The 19,925-nt window shown below is 50.3% G+C and overlaps 1 protein-coding gene across 4 annotated transcripts; it reads left to right on the plus strand.

Annotated features, from left to right (window-relative positions):
- Positions 1-1,374: 1,374 nt before the first annotated feature.
- On the plus strand, positions 1,375-19,568 carry LOC110527365 (small ribosomal subunit protein uS9m). 4 transcript variants are annotated; one of them, XR_016497072.1, is made up of 7 exons: positions 1,375-1,497; positions 2,091-2,273; positions 7,078-7,140; positions 7,242-7,253; positions 7,488-7,567; positions 17,400-17,485; positions 18,911-19,079. XR_016497072.1 is itself a non-coding variant. In XM_090240232.1 (6 exons), exons 1-6 carry the CDS (start codon positions 1,399-1,401, stop codon positions 19,432-19,434), a joined length of 852 nt encoding a protein of 283 aa, XP_090096358.1. In that variant the 5' UTR covers positions 1,375-1,398; the 3' UTR covers positions 19,435-19,568. The 4 variants fall into 4 exon arrangements, 2 of the variants coding, with proteins under 2 accessions (XP_090096358.1, XP_090096359.1); XR_016497073.1 differs by lacking the exon at positions 18,911-19,079 and adding an exon at positions 18,802-18,826; XM_090240232.1 differs by lacking the exons at positions 7,242-7,253; positions 7,488-7,567 and adding an exon at positions 19,292-19,568 and having other exon boundaries at positions 18,802-19,079.
- Positions 19,569-19,925: the final 357 nt, after the last annotated feature.

Here is a 19,925-nt window from a genome sequence, read left to right on the forward strand (position 1 = left end):
ATTGCCTCGCCTGGTTCACCAACTGCTTCTCTGATAGAGTTCAGTGTGTCAAATCGGAGGGTCTGCTGTCCAGACCTCTGGCAGTCTCTATGGGGGTGCCACAGGGTTCAATTCTTGGACCGACTCTCTTCTCTGTATACATCAATGATGTCGCTCTTGCTGCTGGTGAGTCTCTGATCCACCTCTACGCAGACGACACCATTCTGTATACTTCTGGCCCTTCTTTGGACACTGTGTTAACAACCCTCCAGGCAAGCTTCAATGCCATACAACTCTCCTTCCGTGGCCTCCAATTGCTCTTAAATACAAGTAAAACTAAATGCATGCTCTTCAACCGATCGCTGCCTGCACCTGCCCGCCTGTCCAACATCACTACTCTGGACGGCTCTGACTTAGAATACGTGGACAACTACAAATACCTAGGTGTCTGGTTAGACTGTAAACTTTCCTTCTAGACCCAGATCAAACATCTCCAATCCAAAGTTAAATCTAGAATTGGCTTCCTATTTTGCAACAAAGCATCCTTCACTCATGCTGCCAAACATACCCTTGTAAACCTGACCATCCTACCAATCCTCGACTTCGGCGATGTCATTTACAAAATAGCCTCCAATACCCTACTCAACAAATTGGATGCAGTCTATCACAGTGCCATCCGTTTTGTCACCAAAGCCCCATATACTACCCACCATTGCGACCTGTACGCTCTCGTTGGCTGGCCCTCGCTTCATACTCATCGCCAAACCCACTGGCTCCAGGTCATCTACAAGACCCTGCTAGGTAAAGTCCCCCCTTATCTCAGCTCGCTGGTCACCATAGCAGCACCCACCTGTAGCACACGCTCCAGCAGGTATATTTCTCTGGTCACCCCCAAAACCAATTCTTCCTTTGGCCGCCTCTCCTTCCAGTTCTCTGCTGCCAATGACTGGAACGAACTACAAAAATCTCTGAAACTGGAAACACTTATCTCCCTCACTAGCTCTAAGCACCAGCTGTCAGAGCAGCTCACAGATTACTGCACCTGTACATAGCCCTATGTGTCGAACTGCTTTGCTTTATCTTGGCCAGGTCACAATTGTAAATTAGAACTTGTTCTCAACTTGCCTACCTGGTTAAATAAAGGTGAAATGGATCAAATAAATAAATGAATAATTCCTATCTGTTCAACTAATTGTAGGATGCAACAAAGGGACTGAACAACCTATACATTTATTCTAGTTATTCTACGGATTTATCAAATACGGTTATTGTTTTGTTGAATCAAATACGTTGTATCCGAATTTTGCCAGATATACTGTGAGAAATGTAATGGAGTAACATTGAAACAGTTACATTGTAACACAAATGCATTTGCTATCGACGTACTTCCTGTTTTCACGAGAGCGTCGTACAGCAAACATGGCGGCCTCCGGTGGAAAAACCGTGGGATATTTTCTTTGGAAATTCGGAAATTGCTGCTTCAATTTGAACACAGTCTCGTCAAATTTAACTGGCCAGGTAAAGCCAAGAGTTTAATTCGGCATGTTTTCACGGTAATGTCAACGGGGTTGCGCTGCAGAGAAGGGCTGAGTCGTCCCTGAAATAGCTCAGCGCTAGTAGCAATGCGCTGCCTTGTCAACTAGCTCACATGTAAACTATCATTGAAGTAAGACAGCTAGCTAAGTAGCTAGTTGACTCTCTAGATAGTGTTCTTCTTGTCTCAACATGGATGCCATAATGGACATAACTAGCTACATGAACATAATGGACATACAAGTCGCAATATTTTGGTTGAATAGAACCTTAGTTAGCTAAGCCTCACAGAGCTTGTTTACATAGCTAGCTAACGTTTTATTACGTTAGTTCAATGTTCGTCCCATTTACTAGTGGATACCTTGCTGTCAAATGCACATCAGTTGGTCTATTTGTCAATGCCAAATCTCACCGTTTCAGACTAATTTAATGCACCTAAAAGACCAGAGACTGTCTATTAGCCCAGATAACTGACATTAATCTATCCCTGTGATACCAAGGCCCTGGGTTATTAAAGCACCAGTTCTATACTACAGTATGTATCCTAACATAAGAACTTCCTCTCTCCCACACCTCAGGTGCTGTCCAGACAGCTATGTGTGAGTGCTGTTCTCCACAGGAAGAACCTGGCTGCAGCGGGTTCAGAGAAGTTCTCAGAGGAGTTCATCAAGAAGCAGGTGGAGGAGTTCAACATCAGGAAGAGACATCTAGCCAACATGATGGGAGAGGACCCTGAGACCTTCACTCAGGGGGACATTAATGTAAGAAATACTGCACTTATGTCTAACGAGGGGTGTACAACTCCTGTCTTTCATAAAGGGATGCAGTGTAAACCCTAGATGGATGTAGTGTAATGCAGTTTTTTGTCCATACCCTACAATCAGAGACGGATTCATACCTCAATAAGTCTGTGTCCACCATCAACTCAATTGAGATATGAATTTGGCTAGGCAATGTTTAGAAAGGTGGCACCTTATTTGGAGTAGATAAATTATTCGTTCTTTCTCAGAGGAGATGTCACATGTCTTTAAGGTGGTTTTCCAGCCATATTAGTTTAATTCCCCAACAGTAGTTGAGAATCGTCTCTGGTCTGTCTCGTGTCTGTCTCCGCATGCCATCAGCAGCATCTGGTGGAGCCGATCACACAGACACACTCTAACATTCACCAGCAGGGGCCAGCACTGTGTAATGTGCTGTGTCCACTGTATTAGCAACGCTTGATACACACACATCCCATGTTTTATTCATTACGAAGGAAGAATGCATTAGCTTCGTTTGCCCCACTCATTTAGTTTGATTTCCCATGATTCTTCACTTCCCGGTGGTGTCTAACCATCGTTCTATTTAATGAACAGAACTGTTAGCACTTACCAGTGGGCTGTGTAAAGCAGTTTGTGGTCCTTAAAACACCTAGGTGATGGGGTAAGGAAGTTTAATTGAAAATAACAGAAAGGCCCGCGCACTGAATTTGCCCCCAATTACCACCTTTAATGACAACGTTTCGATCCAACACGGATCTTCATCAGGTCAAGCGACAGCGTTATCCCATCTCCTAATATATCCACATTTTACCTCACATAGCCATTACACATACGACGCATAGTGGGTGTAGATGCTATACAAAATATGGCCATTCAAAAAAAAAACTTTATGCATATTTGAATATTCAGAGAGGTACATGTTGGCATCAATAATTAAATTCATATGTACAATCAGGCCGGGTTGGAAGCTAGACAGCAGTAAGGGAATATTATGTTCAAAAGTGTAAAACACCCACCTACATTACCATGACGTGTGGGATGCACGGTGGTCGTGCAAATCATTACAGAGTGACCTACTTCAAAACAACTTGTGTACCTCTACTATTCTGGTGTCCATAAGATGTGTACACATATAGTCATTATGAAAATAAACAATAAGACCTGGATCTGATCACACAGACAGACTCAGCAGGGGCCAGCACTGTGTAATGTGCTGTGTCCACTGTATTAGCAACGCCTGATACACACACATCCCATGTTTTATTCATTACGAAGGAAGAATGCATTAGCTTCGTTTGCCCCACTCATTTAGTTTGATTTCCCATGATTGTTCACTTCCTGGCAGTCTCTAACCTTCATCCTATCTAATGAATAGAGCTGTTAGCAGTGGGCTGTGTAACAGGAAGTGACATGGAGCGTCCCATCGTCAGATGAGTGGAGGAGGGAGAGATGTGGAAAATGGGGGAATGGGGAGATGGGTGAGGGAAATGAGGGAGACGGGTGAGGGAAATGAGGGAGACGGGTGAGGGAAATGAGGGAGACTGGACAGTGAATGGGGTACCACTGGAGCGGGAATTAGGGGAAAAGGAGGGGTAATGGGGACCACTGGAGGGGGAATTAGGGAAGACTTGCGCCTGTGTGTTATTGACTCTGGTTCAGTTGATGAGACATTCCTAGTAGCGCAAACAATGCAAGTGTTAGCAGGTGAGATAATTAAAGTGAAACTTTAAATTAGGCACTGTGCAGAAACTATTGTGTAGCAGTACTCTCTTTAAGTTGTTTTATTGACATTGATGGAGTTCAGACCGAGTGGAGAAATCTAGAGTGCTCTGAGCAACACAGTGAAATCTGTAGCAGGGAGAAAGTCTCTCCCTTTCCCCTCTCTCTGTCTCTCCCTAGGGGACTCTGCCATATTGCAGCCTAGGGTATGAAATGAACAGGTGCTGCCTTCATCTGGCACAGTGTTCCACTCTCCTCCTCCCCTGTCTTCTTCTTTTTACCTCCCCCTCACCTGCCTCTCTCTCTTCCACCTCTCACTCTCCTTCCTTCCTTCCTTCCTTCCTTCCTTCCTTCCTTCCTTCCTTCCTTCTCTCTCTCTCTCTCTCTCTCTCTCTCTCTCTCTCGTTCTCTCTCTCTTTGATTCCCCTCGTCTTGACAGCCCAAAAGGCTGCAGCATGCTCTCTCCTTCTAGCACCTGTTCCCTCTCTTAATTGAGCAGACAGAGTGAAGGAGGAAAATAAGTTAAAGATGAGGGAGAGGAGGGATGAGCAGACTGGCTGGAGAAGAGTGGCAGGGTGGACACTACCTGTCTGTCCCCCTCTCCTCCCACACACACAAATGCACACCTTCAGAGACGCGCGCACGCACACACACACACCATCAGACTCTCCCCCCCCCCACACACACACACACAAACCTTCAGACCCCCCCCACACACACCCTGTCAAGAGTAGTGCCATCTGTAGCAGCACTAATGACCTGGCTCCACTCTGCTGCCTTCACAAGGAGACTGGCTGTGAGTGTGTGAACTTAGGGTGAACTGGTGACTCTAGTCTGTCCTCTGGTTCCTGTCACCTAGCTGTTTGTTTGTTCTCTCTCCCCTCTAACTTTCACTGCTGTTCTCTAGGAACTTCCCTCTAGCCTTTATCTGAACTCTTAAAAGACTTGAGTGTCTCCTCTCTAACCTGTTAGCTAGCCTGGCTGCTACTATCATTTATCCCTGTTCAGAGCTGGCTGTTTAAACTAAATGTTTCTCCCTGTTCAGAGCTGGCTGTTTAAAAAAGGCTTTCGACTCTGTCAATCAACACATCGTCCTCGGCAGACTCGATAGCCTAGGTTTCTCAAATGATTGCCTCGCCTGGTTCACCAACTACTTCTCTGATAGAGTTCAGTGTTTCAAATCGGAGGGCCTGTTGTCCGGGCCTCTGGCAGTCTCTAGGGGGGTGCCTCAGGGTTCAATTCTTGGACCGACTCTCTTCTCTGTATACATCAATGATGTCGCTCTTGCTGCTGGTTAGTCTCTGATCCACCTCTACGCAGACTACACCACTCTGTATACCTTCTTTGGACACTGTGTTAACAACCCTCCAGACGAGCTTCAATGCCATACAACTCTCCTTCCGTGGCCTCCAATTGCTCTTAAATACAAGTAAAACTAAATGCATGCTCTTCAACCGATCGCTGCCTACACCTGCCCGCCCGTCCACCATCACTACTCTGGACGGCTCTGACTTAGAATATCTGGACAACTACAAATACTTAGGTGTCTGGTTAGACTGTAGACTCTCCTTCCCGACTCAAATCAAACATCTCCAATCCAAAGTTATATCTAGAATTGGCTTCCTATTTCGCAACAAAGCATCCTTCATCCTACCGATCCTCAACTTCGGCGATGTCATTTTACAAAATAGCCTCCAATACCCTACTCAATAAATTGGATGCAGTCTATCACAGTGCCATCCATTTTGTCACCAAATTCTACCCACCACTGCGACCTGTACGCTCTTGTTGGCTGGCCCTCGCTTCATACTCGTCGCCAAACCCACTGGCTCCATGTCATCTACAAGACCCTGCTAGGTAAAGTCCCCCCTTATCTCACCTCGCTGGTCACCATAGCAGCACCAACCTGTGGCACTCTCTCCAGCAGGTATATCTCTCTGGTCACCCCCAAAACCAATTCTTCCTTTGGCCGCCTCTCCTTCCAGTTCTCTGCTGCCAATGACTGGAAAGAACTACAAAAATCTCTGAAACTGGGAACACTTATCTCCCTCACTAGCTCTAAGCACCAGCTGTCAGAGCAGCTCACAGATTACTGCACCTGTACATAGCCCACCTATAATTTAGCCCAAACAACTACCTCTCCCCCTACTGTATTTATTTATTTATTTATTTTGCTCCTTTGCACCCCATTATTTTTATCTCTACTTTGCACATTCTACCATTCCAGTGTTTTACTTGCTATATTGTATTTACTTTGCCACCTTGGCCTTTTTTGCCTTTACCTCCCTAATCTCACCTCATTTGCTCACATTGTATATAGACTGATTTTTCTACTGTATTATTGACTGTATGTTTGTTTTACTCCATGTGTAACTGTTGTTGTATGTGTCGAACTGCTTTGCTTTATCTTGGCCAGGTCGCAATTGTAAATGAGAACTTGTTCTCAACTTGCCTACCTGGTTAAATAAAGGTGAAATAAATACAATTAAAATTAAAAACTAAAGGTTTCTCCCTGTTCAGAGCTGGCTGTTTAAACTAAAGGTTTCTCCCTGTTCAGAGCTGGCTGTTTAAACTAAAGGTTTCTCCCTGTTCAGAGCTGGCTGTTTAAACTAAAGGTTTCTCCTTGTTCAGAGCTGGCTGTTTAAACTAAAGGTTTCTCCCTGTTCAGAGCTGGCTGTTTAAACTAAAGGTTTCTCCCTGTTCAGAGCTGGCTGTTTAAACTAAAGGTTTCTCCTTGTTCAGAGCTGGCTGTTTAAACTAAAGGTTTCTCCCTGTTCAGAGCTGGCTGTTTAAACTAAAGGTTTCTCCCTGTTCAGAGCTGGCTGTTTAAACTAAAGGTTTCTCCCTGTTTAGAGCTGGCTGTTTAAACTAAAGGTTTCTCCCTGTTCAGAGCTGGCTGTTTAAACTAAAGGTTTCTCCCTGTTTAGAGCTGGCTGTTTAAACTAAAGGTTTCTCCCTGTTTAGAGCTGGCTGTTTAAACTAAAGGTTTCTCACTGTTCAGAGCTGGCTGTTTAAACTAAACGTTTCTCCCTCCATCTTTATGATATGTTAATGATATTTGACTTCTCTCCTGTTTCTGTTCCAGAGAAGCATTGCATACCTGTTCCCCTCCAGCCTGTTTGACAATAAAGCCAAACCACTGATGAAGGTAAGGCTTCCTCCCGGTCTCCTTTTTCTGTCTCATGTATGTGTATTTACTCAGAAACGTCATATTCATTAGTGATTCAAAATCTTCATCTTTTCTTCCAGCATCCGGATGAGGTGGGTCCTTTTTTTAACTAGATTTACAACTGAGATGGATTGTTCTACTCCTATGGTAATTTTCACTGTGTGAGAGCTGCAGTTTCACAACATCACCAACAGGGGGACCTCTTGAGTTTTTTGCTCAATCTCTAACTGATTGGGCTAGATAAAGTAAAGTGGTTTACACCAATGGCCTAACTCTCTCTCTCTTTTATATATATATATATATATATATATATATATATCCTCTAGCTTTCCAATGGGGCGCAGATAGACGGCCATTCCACTTTCTGTTCTACACAGGAAAGCAGTCCTACTACTCTCTAATGCACGTGAGTACTGGGTGTATGAGTGAGAGAGACCGGGAGGAGAAAGACTGATGGGGGATGTTTTTCTTGAGGTAGAAAGCCCCCAGTCTTCGCCTCCAGGGCCCTATTTATGGGAGAGAGAGGCTTCTGATCCCCAGGGAAAGGTGCTCCTGTCACATCCCATTTCACACACACAGCCAGAGCTACAGCTGAATACAGCAGGATGAGGAGGGAGGGAGGGGTGGGGAGGTATGGAGAGCGTTATGGATGGAGGTGGGATGGTGAGAGTAGGAGCAGTGTGAGAGGAAAGGGGGGGGGGTGGGTGTTTGGGAGAGGTGGGTTGTGGAAGGTAGGGAGGGGTGCAGACAGGCAGGGGGCGTGACTGTGTCTGTGACGGCCCCTCTGTCCCCGTCCTAAATCGTGTTTCAGGCCTGGCTAGGAGCAGTGTGAGAGGAAAGGGGGGGGGGTGGGTGTTTGGGAGAGGTGGGTTGTGGAAGGTAGGGAGGGGTGCAGACAGGCAGGGGGCGTGACTGTGTCTGTGACGGCCCCTCTGTCCCCGTCCTAAATCGTGTTTCAGGCCTGGCTTGGTGACTACCATGGCTGATAGTCAGGCTTTGTGCCTGGATGAGAGCTGCTCTGCCCTGGGGATTTCACCAGAGAGGTAGAGGGTCCCTGGAGACCGGTGCTGTAGATTAGCTACCCACCTCTACCCACTCAGCTTACCCTCCATCCCTCCATCTTCTGTATTTTTCCTTCACACCCGCTCGTTCTCCCTCTTTACCTCCCTCTTGTTTATATGGTTGATTTGACCTGGGACAGAGGTGTGTTTCTCCGGCAGATAAGAAGTGTGTATAACCTGGCAATATTTTGTCCTCTTGTCAACCCCCCCACCCCTTCCCATGCCCTGCAGCAACTCCTGGCTCCCTGCTGTTACTTTAAATAGGGATGTCAGACCAGACGTGTCTGAGAGGGGGGAGGGCTGTCTGTCTCTCTGAGGGTAAACTACTCTCTTTCTCTCAATTCGATTTTAAGGGCTTTATTGGCATGGGAAACATCTGTTAACTAGATAATAAACAAAAGTCAAATAACCAATAAAAATAACAGTAAACAGTACACTCTACTGCTCTCTCTCTTCCCTTCTCTGTGATGGGGAACTCACCCCCTCCACTCTTTTGGCTTTTCTCTCTTCCCCCCCTTCCCCCTCCTCCTCTCAGCCCGGACCCCTGTAGTGCAACTCGACCATGTACAACAAACACCCCAGTGTGCCTTGCAGGGGAGAACTGAGTCTGAGATTAAAAGGGGGACGGGTCACTACACCCTCTGTTTCCCCCTCTTTCTATGCGTCTCTCTCACTACACAACGTATTGTTTGATACCTCTGGAAGAATCACAATCCCAACATTTGAGTGTTAATTAACTCTGCAAACACACATCTACTTACATGTGCACAGTACTGTACAGCCACAACACCTCCCCCCGCCCCCATAATACATCACACACACACACACACACACACACACACAGCTCTGCCAAGTCATTGGGGTGTACAGCTGGCTGTGTGTATGAGGAAGAGGCTTCCAAGTTGAGTGCTCTGTGGTTCTTTGGGTTTATCCCCCTCACTGCTCCACTGCCCTCTTTATCTGATCTACCCCCTACCCTCTACTGAGGGGAACCAGGGGTACCTGGCTACCCCTACCCTACCCTCTACTGAGGGGAACCAGGGGTCCCTGACTACCCCTACCCTACCCTCTACTGAGGGGAACCAGGGGTACCTGGCTACCCCTACCCTACCCTCTACTGAGGGGAACCAGGGGTCCCTGACTACCCCTACCCTACCCTCTACTGAGGGGAACCAGGGGTACCTGGCTACCCCTACCCTACCCTCTACTGAGGGGAACCAGGGGTCCCTGACTACCCCTACCCTACCCTCTACTGAGGGGAACCAGGGGTCCCTGACTACCCCTACCCTCTACTGAGGGGAACCAGGGGTACCTGGCTACCCCTACCCTACCCTCTAAATCAAATCAAATTTGATTTGTCACATACACATGGTTAGCAGATGTTAATGCGAGTGTAGCGAAATGCTTGTGCTTCTAGTTCCGACAATGCAGTAATAACCAACAAGTAATCTAGCTAACAATTCCAAAACTACTACCTTATAGACACAAGTGTAAGGGGATAAAGAATATGTCCATAAAGATATATGAATGAGTGATGGTACAGAGCGGCATAGGCAAGATACAGTAGATGGTATTGTGTGCAGTATATACATATGAGATGAGTATGTAAACAAAGTGGCATAGTTTAAAGTGGCTAGTGATACATGTATTACATAAAGATGCAGTAGATGAGTATAGAGTACAGTATATACATATGAGATGAGTAATGTAGGGTATGTAAACATTATATTAGGTAGCATTGTTTAAAGTGGCTAGTGATATATTTGACATCATTTCCCATCAATTCCCATTATTAAAGTGGCTGGAGTTGAGTCAGTGTGTTGGCAGCAGCCACTCAATGTTAGTGGTGGCTGTTTAACAGTCTGATGACCTTGAGATAGAAGCTGTTTTTCAGTCTCTCGGTCCCTGCTTTGCTGCACCTGTACTGACCTCGCCTTCTGGATGATAGAGGGGTGAACAGGCAGTGGCTCGGGTGGTTGTTGTCCTTGATGATCTTTATGGCCTTCCTGTGATATCGGGGGGTGTAGGTGTCCTGGAGGGGAACCAGTGTAGGTGTCCTGGAGGGGAACCAGGGGTACCTGACTATCCCCTACCCTACCCTCTACTGAGGGGAACCAGGGGTACCTGACTACCCTCTACCCTGCCCTCTGCTGAGGGGAACCAGGGGTACCTGACTACCCGCTACCCTACCCTCTGCTGAGGGGAACCAGGGGTACCTGACTACCCGCTACCCTACCCTCTGCTGAGGGGAACCAGGGGTACCTGACTACCCCCTACCCTACCCTCTGCTGAGGGGAACCAGGGGTACCTGACTATCATCTACCCTACCCTCTGCTGAGGGGAACCAGGGGTACCTGACTATCCCCTACCCTACCCTCTACTGAGGGGAACCAGGGGTACCTGACTACCCCCTACCCTACCCTCTGCTGAGGGGAACCAGGGGTACCTGACTATCCCCTACCCTACCCTCTGCTGAGGGGAACCAGGGGTACCTGACTATCCCCTACCCTACCCTCTACTGAGGGGAACCAGGGGTACCTGACTACCCTCTACCCTGCCCTCTGCTGAGGGGAACCAGGGGTACCTGACTACCCGCTACCCTACCCTCTGCTGAGGGGAACCAGGGGTACCTGACTACCCCCTACCCTACCCTCTGCTGAGGGGAACCAGGGGTACCTGACTATCCTCTACCCTACCCTCTACTGAGGGGAACCAGGGGTACATGACTACCCCCTACCCTACTCTCTGCTGAGGGGAACCAGGGGTACCTGACTACCCCCTACCCTACCCTCTGCTGAGGGGAACCAGGGGTACCTGACTATCCCCTACCCTACCCTCTACTGAGGGGAACCAGGGGTACCTGACTACCCCCTACCCTACCCACTGCTGAGGGAAACCAGGGGTACCTGACTACCCCCTACCCTACCCATTGCTGAGGGGTTCCAGGGGTACCTGACTACCCCCTATCCTACCCACTTCCTTGGGGAGCCAGGTGTTCCTGACTAACCCCTACCCACTGCTGAGGGGAACCAGTGGTACCTGACTACCACCTACCCACTGTTGAGGGGAACCAGGGGTACCTGACTACCCTCTACCCTACCCATTGCTGAGGGGAACTAGGGGTACCTGACTATCCTCTACCCTACCCTCTACTGAGGGGAACCAGGGGTACATGACTACCCCCTACCCTACCCTCTGCTGAGGGGAACCAGGGGTACCTGACTACCCCCTACCCTACCCTCTGCTGAGGGGAACCAGGGGTACCTGACTATCCCCTACCCTACCCTCTACTGAGGGGAACCAGGGGTACCTGACTACCCCCTACCCTACCCACTGCTGAGGGAAACCAGGGGTACCTGACTACCCCCTACCCTACCCATTGCTGAGGGGTTCCAGGGGTACCTGACTACCCCCTATCCTACCCACTTCCTTGGGGAACCAGGTGTTCCTGACTAACCCCTACCCACTGCTGAGGGGAACCAGGGGTACCTGACTACCCTCTACCCTACCCACTGTTCAGGGGAACCAGGGGTACCTGACTACCCTCTACCCTACCCATTGCTGAGGGGAACTAGGGGTACCTGACTACCCCCTACCCACTGTTGAAGGGAACCAGGGGTTCCTGACTAACCCCTACCCACTGCTGAGGGGAACCAGGGGTACCTGACTACCCCCTACCCTACCCACTGCTGAGGGGAACCAGTGGTTTCTGACTACCCCCTACCCACTGATGAGGGGAACCAGGGGTTCCTGACTAACCCCTACCCACTGCTGAGGGGAACCAGGGGTACCTGACTACCCCCTACCCTACCCACTGCCGAGGGGAACCAGGGGTTCCTGACATCCCCCTACCCTACCCACTGCCGAGGGGAACCAGGGGTTCCTGACTAACCCCTACCCACTGCTGAGGGGAACCAGTGGTACCTGACTACCCTCTACCCTACCCACTGTTGAATGGAACCAGGGGTTCCTGACTAACCCCTACCCTCTGCTGAGGGGAACCAGGGGTAACTGACTCCCCCTACCTTACCCACTGCTGAGGGGAACCAGAGGTACCTGACTACCCCCTACCCTACCCATTGCTGAGGGGAACCAGGGGTTCCTGACAAACCCCTACCCTACCCTCTGCTGAGGGGACCAGGGGTACCTGACACCCCCCTACCCTACCCACCCACTGCCGAGGGGAACCAGGGGTTCCTGACTAACCCCTACCCACTGCTGAGGGGAACCAGTGGTACCTGACAACCCTCTACCCTACCCACTGTTGAAGGGAACCAGGGGTTCCTGACTAACCCCTTCCCCATGCTGAGGGGAACCCGGGGTATCTGACTACCCTCTACCCTACCCATTGCTGAGGGGAACCAGGGGTACCTAACTACCCCCTACCCTACCCTCTGCTGAGGGGACCAGGGGTACCTGACATCCCCCTACCCACTGCTGAGGGGAACCAGGGGTTCTTAACTAACCCCTACCCACTGCCGAGGGGAACCAGGGGTACCTGACTACCCTACCCTACCCTCTGCTGAGGGGAACCAGGGGTTCTTAACTAACCCCTACCCACTGCTGAGGGGAACCAGGGGTACCTGACTCCCCCTACCTTACCCATTGCTGAGGGGAACCAGGGGTTCCTGACTAACCCCTACCCTACCCTCTGCTGAGGGGACCAGGGGTACCTGACATCCCCCTACCCACCCACTGCCGAGGGGAACCAGGGGTTCCTGACTAACCCCTACCCACTGCTGAGGGGAACCAGTGGTACCTGACTACCCTCTACCCTACCCACTGTTGAAGGGAACCAGGGGTTCCTGACTAACCCCTTCCCACTGCTGAGGGGAACCCGGGGTATCTGACTACCCCCTACCCTACCCACTGCCGAGGGGAACCAGGGGTTCCTGACATCCCCCTACCCTACCCACTGCCGAGGGGAACCAGGGGTTCCTGACTAACCCCTACCCACTGCTGAGGGGAACCAGTGGTACCTGACTACCCTCTACCCTACCCACTGTTGAATGGAACCAGGGGTTCCTGACTAACCCCTACCCTCTGCTGAGGGGAACCAGGGGTAACTGACTCCCCCTACCTTACCCACTGCTGAGGGGAACCAGAGGTACCTGACTACCCCCTACCCTACCCATTGCTGAGGGGAACCAGGGGTTCCTGACAAACCCCTACCCTACCCTCTGCTGAGGGGACCAGGGGTACCTGACACCCCCCTACCCTACCCACCCACTGCCGAGGGGAACCAGGGGTTCCTGACTAACCCCTACCCACTGCTGAGGGGAACCAGTGGTACCTGACAACCCTCTACCCTACCCACTGTTGAAGGGAACCAGGGGTTCCTGACTAACCCCTTCCCCATGCTGAGGGGAACCCGGGGTATCTGACTACCCTCTACCCTACCCATTGCTGAGGGGAACCAGGGGTACCTAACTACCCCCTACCCTACCCTCTGCTGAGGGGACCAGGGGTACCTGACATCCCCCTACCCACTGCTGAGGGGAACCAGGGGTTCTTAACTAACCCCTACCCACTGCCGAGGGGAACCAGGGGTACCTGACTACCCTACCCTACCCTCTGCTGAGGGGAACCAGGGGTTCTTAACTAACCCCTACCCACTGCTGAGGGGAACCAGGGGTACCTGACTCCCCCTACCTTACCCATTGCTGAGGGGAACCAGGGGTTCCTGACTAACCCCTACCCTACCCTCTGCTGAGGGGACCAGGGGTACCTGACATCCCCCTACCCACCCACTGCCGAGGGGAACCAGGGGTTCCTGACTAACCCCTACCCACTGCTGAGGGGAACCAGTGGTACCTGACTACCCTCTACCCTACCCACTGTTGAAGGGAACCAGGGGTTCCTGACTAACCCCTTCCCACTGCTGAGGGGAACCCGGGGTATCTGACTACCCTCTACCCTACCCTCTGCTGAGGGGAACCAGGGGTACCTGACATCCCCCTACCCACTGCTGAGGGGAACCAGGGGTTCTTAACTAACCCCTACCCACTGCCGAGGGGAACCAGGGGTACCTGACTACCCCCTACCCTACCCACTGCCGAGGGGAACCAGGGGTTCCTGACTAACCCCTACCCACTGCTGAGTGGTACCAGTGGTACCTGACTACCCCCTACCCACTGTTGAAGGGAACCAGGGGTTCCTGACTAACCCCTTCCCACTGCTGAGGGGAACCCGGGGTACCTGACTACCCTCTACCCATACCCATTGCTGAGGGGAACCAGGGGTACCTGACTACCCCTTACCCTACCCACTGCTGAGGGGAACCAGGGGTACCTGACTCCCCCTACCTTACCCACTGCTGAGGGGAACCAGGGGTACCTGACTACCCCCTACCCATTGCTGAGGGGAACCAGGGGTACCTGACTACCCTCTACCCTACCCACTGCTGACGGGAACCAGGGGTACCTGCCTACCCTCTACCCTACCCATTGCTGAGGGGAACCAGGGGTACCTGACTACCCTCTACCCTACCCACTGCTGACGGGAACCAGGGGTACCTGACTACCCTCTACCCTACCCATTGCTGAGGGGAACTAGGGGTACCTGACTACCCCCTACCCTACCCATTGCTGAGGGGAACCAGGGGTTCTTAACTACCCCCTACCCACTGCTGAGGGGAACCAGGTGTACCTGACTACCCTCTACCCACTGCTGAGGGGAACCAGGTGTACCTGACTACCCTCTACCCTACCCACTGCTGAGGGGATACAGCAGTCCTGACTACCCCCTACCCACTGCTGAGGGGAACCAGTGGTTCCTGACTACCCCCTACCCACTGACGATGGGAACCAGGGGTACCTGACTACCCCCTACCCTACCCACTTCTGAGGGGATCCAGCACTCCTGACTACCCCCTACCCACTGCTGAGGGGAACCAGGGGTTCCTGACTACCCCCTACCCACTGCTGAGGGGAACCAGGGGTACCTGACTACCCCCTACCCTACCCACTGCTGAGGGGAACCCGGGGTACCTGACTACCCCCTACCCTACCCACTGCTGAGGGGAACCCGGGGTACCTGACTACCCCCTACCCTACCCATTGCTGAGGGGAACCAGGGGTACCTGACTACCCTCTACCCTACCCACTGCTGAGGGGAACCAGGGGTACCTGACTACCCTCTACCCTACCCATTGCTGAGGGGAACTAGGGGTACCTGACTACCCCCTACCCTACCCATTGCTGAGGGGAACCAGGGGTTCTTAACTACCCTCTGCTGAGGGGAACCAGGTGTTCCTGACTACCCTCTACCCACTGCTGAGGGGAACCAGGTGTACCTGACTACCCCCTACCCTACCCATTGCTGAGGGGAACTAGGGGTACCTGACTACCCTCTACCCACTGATGAGGGGAACCAGGGGTACCTGACTACCCCCTACCCTACCCACTTCTGAGGGGATCCAGCACTCCTGACTACCCCCTACCCACTGCTGAGGGGAACCAGGGGTTCCTGACTACCCCCTACCCACTGCTGAGGGGAACCAGGGGTACCTGACTACCACTACCCACTGCTGAGGGGAACCAGGTGTACCTGACTACCCTCTACCCACTGCTGAGGGGAACCAGGTGTACCTGACCACCCCCTACCCTACCCACTGCTGAGGGGATCCAGCACTCCTGACTACCCCCTACCCACTGCTGAGGGGAACCAGGGGTTCCTGACTACCCCCTACCCTACCCACTGCTGAGGGGAACCAGGGGTACCTGACTACCCCCTACCCACTGCTGAGGGGAACCAGGGGTACCTGACTACCCCCTACCCTACCCACTGCTGAGGGGAACCAGGGGTACCTGACTCCCCCTTACCCACTGCTGAGGGGAACCAGGGGTACCTGACTACCCCCTACCCACTGATGAGGGGAACCAGGGGTACCTGACTAACCCCTACCCACTGATGAGGGGAACCAGGGGTACCTGACTACTCCCTACCCACTGCTGATGGGAACTAGGTGTTCCTGACTACCCCCTACCCACTGCTGAGGGGAACCAGGGGTACCTGACTACCCCCTACCCTACCCACTTCTGAAGGGAACCAGGGGTTCCTGACTCGGGACTCTGGAGCCTCTGATGTTGGAGGATTTCATTCTCATATTCCTCAGAGCTTTGCTATGTAAGGGCTCACTGGTGAAGACAAATCAAAACCATGCTAACGGGGTGCTGCTTCACGCTGCTTATTGAATTTGAAGAACTAGACGTGAGTTGAGTATAAAATGTTCAAGTATAGAAGGCATCCATTACTCTTCTATATCTCTTTCTCTCTGTATGACTGGCTTGTCTCCCACTATCCTCCTCTTTTTCATCCAGGCCACTATACCTCAATTTCCCAGCCATTGTTGGGCCCAGTGTTCACAAATGTGTAACGCCAAACCCCCTCACACCACCACCTGCCCTCCCTTTTTATGAAGATTATTTTATTACTTATTTTTTTGTGACACAAATTGGTTTTTGCTTGATGTTTGCTCCCCCCCCCCCCCCCTCCTCTCTCTCTCTCTCTCTCTCTCTCTCTCTGTGGTGGAGTGGCGGCGGATTAGACTCCGCTCTATCAAGAAGGAATTAAACAAACATCTGCTGAATAATGGACAGGGAAATGAGTTCTCAACCGGTCGCGTGGGGTGGGGGGTGGATGGATGGATGGATGGATGGGGAGTTGAGGCTGCTTTGGGACGTGACCAGAATGCTAAGCTGCTGGCCCGGGTCAGGTCTGGGCCCTCTACCACCAGCCTTAACGTACTGTACCACACTTGATGGGCTAATGCCAAGCTCGTGGGCTCCATGCCTATTTAGATAAGCGTGTCCGCAGACAGCGGGTAGCTAGCCCTCTCGCTCTTCATGTCGGCTTCTTGGGGAGAAAGGGGGAGTAAGCTTTAGCCCAAGTGCTCCTCAATTCAATTTTCCCACCCAATTAAATCTAGCCAAGGAATGGGACAGATATGGGATCTGCTTTCATAATGGAGAATCCTCTGTCTTTCTTTATCTCTAGTGTGTGTGTGTGTGTGTGTGTGTGCGCGCGCACACGCTCCAGAATATACAGTGCATTCCATACTGGTCTTTTCTTGATACAACACAAATATACATTGTTAATACTGAGTGAAAAGTTCATAAACCATAGGGTGTTCCATGTTGTTTAATCTGGTCATCTGTGTCCTTCTGTCCCATTCAGGACACCTTCACTAAAGCCCTGGCAGTAGAGAAGCACCAGGACCGTCTGAGAGGAAAGGATCTCTTCACCCAGGCCGCCAAGCAGATGTGAGGATAGTTGTTTTCACAGAGCAGTGAAATAAGTTCACCAGTGAATGTTGAAACGTGTGTGTGTGTGTGTGTGTGTGTGTGTTCAGTTCTCTGAAAGAAGAGCTGGAGGAGTTGTTGGTGGAGACCATCTCAGAACACGATGTAAGAAGGAACTCTTTTAATGGCGTCCAGATATCTGGTCCCTCTCCCTGGTCTCTCAGCAGTTTTGCTGTGATAGTATTTACAGAGGAAAAAAACCTTAGATATCACTAGCTAGGTTTCCATCCAATTGACACCAGATTTTCATGTGCATATTAAAAAATCTGCATAAATGAAATATGTGCATTTTCCCATCAGAGAATAATCAATTCCATCAACTTGAATTGTTGCGGATTAAAGTGTAGTCCACATAAAAATAAAGTTTGCGGTTAAATTCCCATATAGTAAATAAAATAAACTAGTTAAATGGATTTCTCACATTTTCAACAATACTGATGGTTTTATCACAAATGTTGCATTATATAGCGACTGTGCACCCTGGTGTTGGCACGTGCGCTCTAGCTAACAGGTAGCAGATACATTGCGGGTACAGCCTACATGATGAGATTATTATTTTTTATTTATTTTACCTTTATTTAACCAGGCAAGTCAGTTAAGAACAAATTCTTATTTTCAATGACGGCCTGGGAACAGTGGGTTAACTGCCTGTTCAGGGGCAGAACGACAGATTTGTACCTTGTCAGCTCGGGGGTTTGAACTCGCAACCTTCCGGTTACTAGTCCAACGCTCTAACCACTAGGCTACCCTGCCCTACTAAAGAGCGAGATTCGTTTAATTTGTCAAGACACCCAAGCATCAATCATCATGTTACCAGAATAAGACCCTCAATATTTATTGGAAAGTAGCATCAAACTCATCACCTTGGACTTTCACCACCCTGTGAAGTTCATCATTTATTTAATCTGTAGTCTAATAAACTGGATGGTTTCCTGGGTCGTAGTGGGAGGACCACACAACGTCATCACATGACTCCAAGTTTACTTCCATATGATGGTTATTATATCAATATTTGCAACATTTGGAAAGCTTACCGACAACTTTGCTGTTTCCATCATGCCTTCCAGTATTTGTATCTGACATGTTATTTACTCACATAGAAGGTTGACTGGAAACCTGGTTGTTGGCATGCTAGATACTGTATTACTGGTAGGGTGCAGTTCACCTAGTCACCACAAGAGGCTGCTGTTTAGACACTGAACAGAGCCCTCAACGCCAATAGAAAGTAGGCGTGTGTGCTTATGTTCTTGCACCTTGGTGTGACGTTTCCCCTACAGATCCAGGATCAGTTTCCTAACCTTTGCCATTAGTCAGGGAAATGATCGACTGACCCAAGATCAGCGTCTAGGGGCTACTCCTATTCTTCCATGTTGTGTCTCTCGTCAGCATGCACGGTTCATCCAGCTGATGGAGAGGTTGCTGTCTCTGCCCTACTGCTCTGTGGAGGAGGACTTTGTCCAGCGCTACCGCAGACAGCTAGAGATCCAGTCCTCCAAGCAGCAGGTCCAGCCCCTACAGTACGACCAGCACGGAGTGGCTTACAGCACCGGAGATGGTAAACAGCAATCAATTAATACAACTGGGCTTTTATCAATCAATGGATCAATATGTTACGAGTAGCATTTATTTATATTGGTCTTAAAGCAGTTGACAGAAACCGGGTCTAAATTTCATGACAGTTTCAGTGATCTTTCCCTTTCAAAGAATGACCTACAGTCATTGGTTGAAGAGAGAGATCTAGGATAATAAGTGTGTGTGTGTGTCCAGCCAGAAGGAAGACCGCTACGGGTACTGTCCTACTGAGAGACAGCGGTTCAGGATCCATCAGCATCAATGGGACAAACTATGTCCACTACTTCCCTGTCCTGCAAGACCGGTCTGTATTCCTTCCCAGCAGACATCCACCGTAATGTTTTCAAATAGCATGTGCTTTCAGACCAGTACTGATGAAGTAGGAGACAAATCAGAGAGGAAGCTTTAGAGGGTTGACATGGCTCGTTAGTGCTTCATCTCCCACCGAAGAAATCACAAGTCCCTGCTTCTTTCCCCATCCTTCCTTAGCGTGCACGCCGCGCCACGTGCTCTCTCGAAACGCTGTTGAAAAAGTATCTTTATGTTGCACCTCACTGCGTTTATAGCCTCTTTTATTTATCTGGGATATAGCAGCGTTAATTACACAACTGAGTGGGTTGGGTGTGTGTGTGTGTGTGTGTTATCTCCTGGGCTGAGGACAGACTGAGACAGGACTAATAGGACCTGAAGGGTGACGGTGGTTTGACTGTGTCAGCAATAAGCCTTTAATTTAGTCTGCTGGGATGTGGGCCAGAACATACACATTCAGACACACACCCCTCATCTGTCTTTTTCATGCTGAGACAGAAGAGTGTCTGCTGTAGTGTCT

The sequence above is a fragment of the Oncorhynchus mykiss genome, chromosome 7 (assembly GCF_057628025.1).
Source record: "Oncorhynchus mykiss isolate SJ-2025 chromosome 7, ASM5762802v1, whole genome shotgun sequence".
Lineage (NCBI taxonomy): Eukaryota > Metazoa > Chordata > Actinopteri > Salmoniformes > Salmonidae > Oncorhynchus > Oncorhynchus mykiss.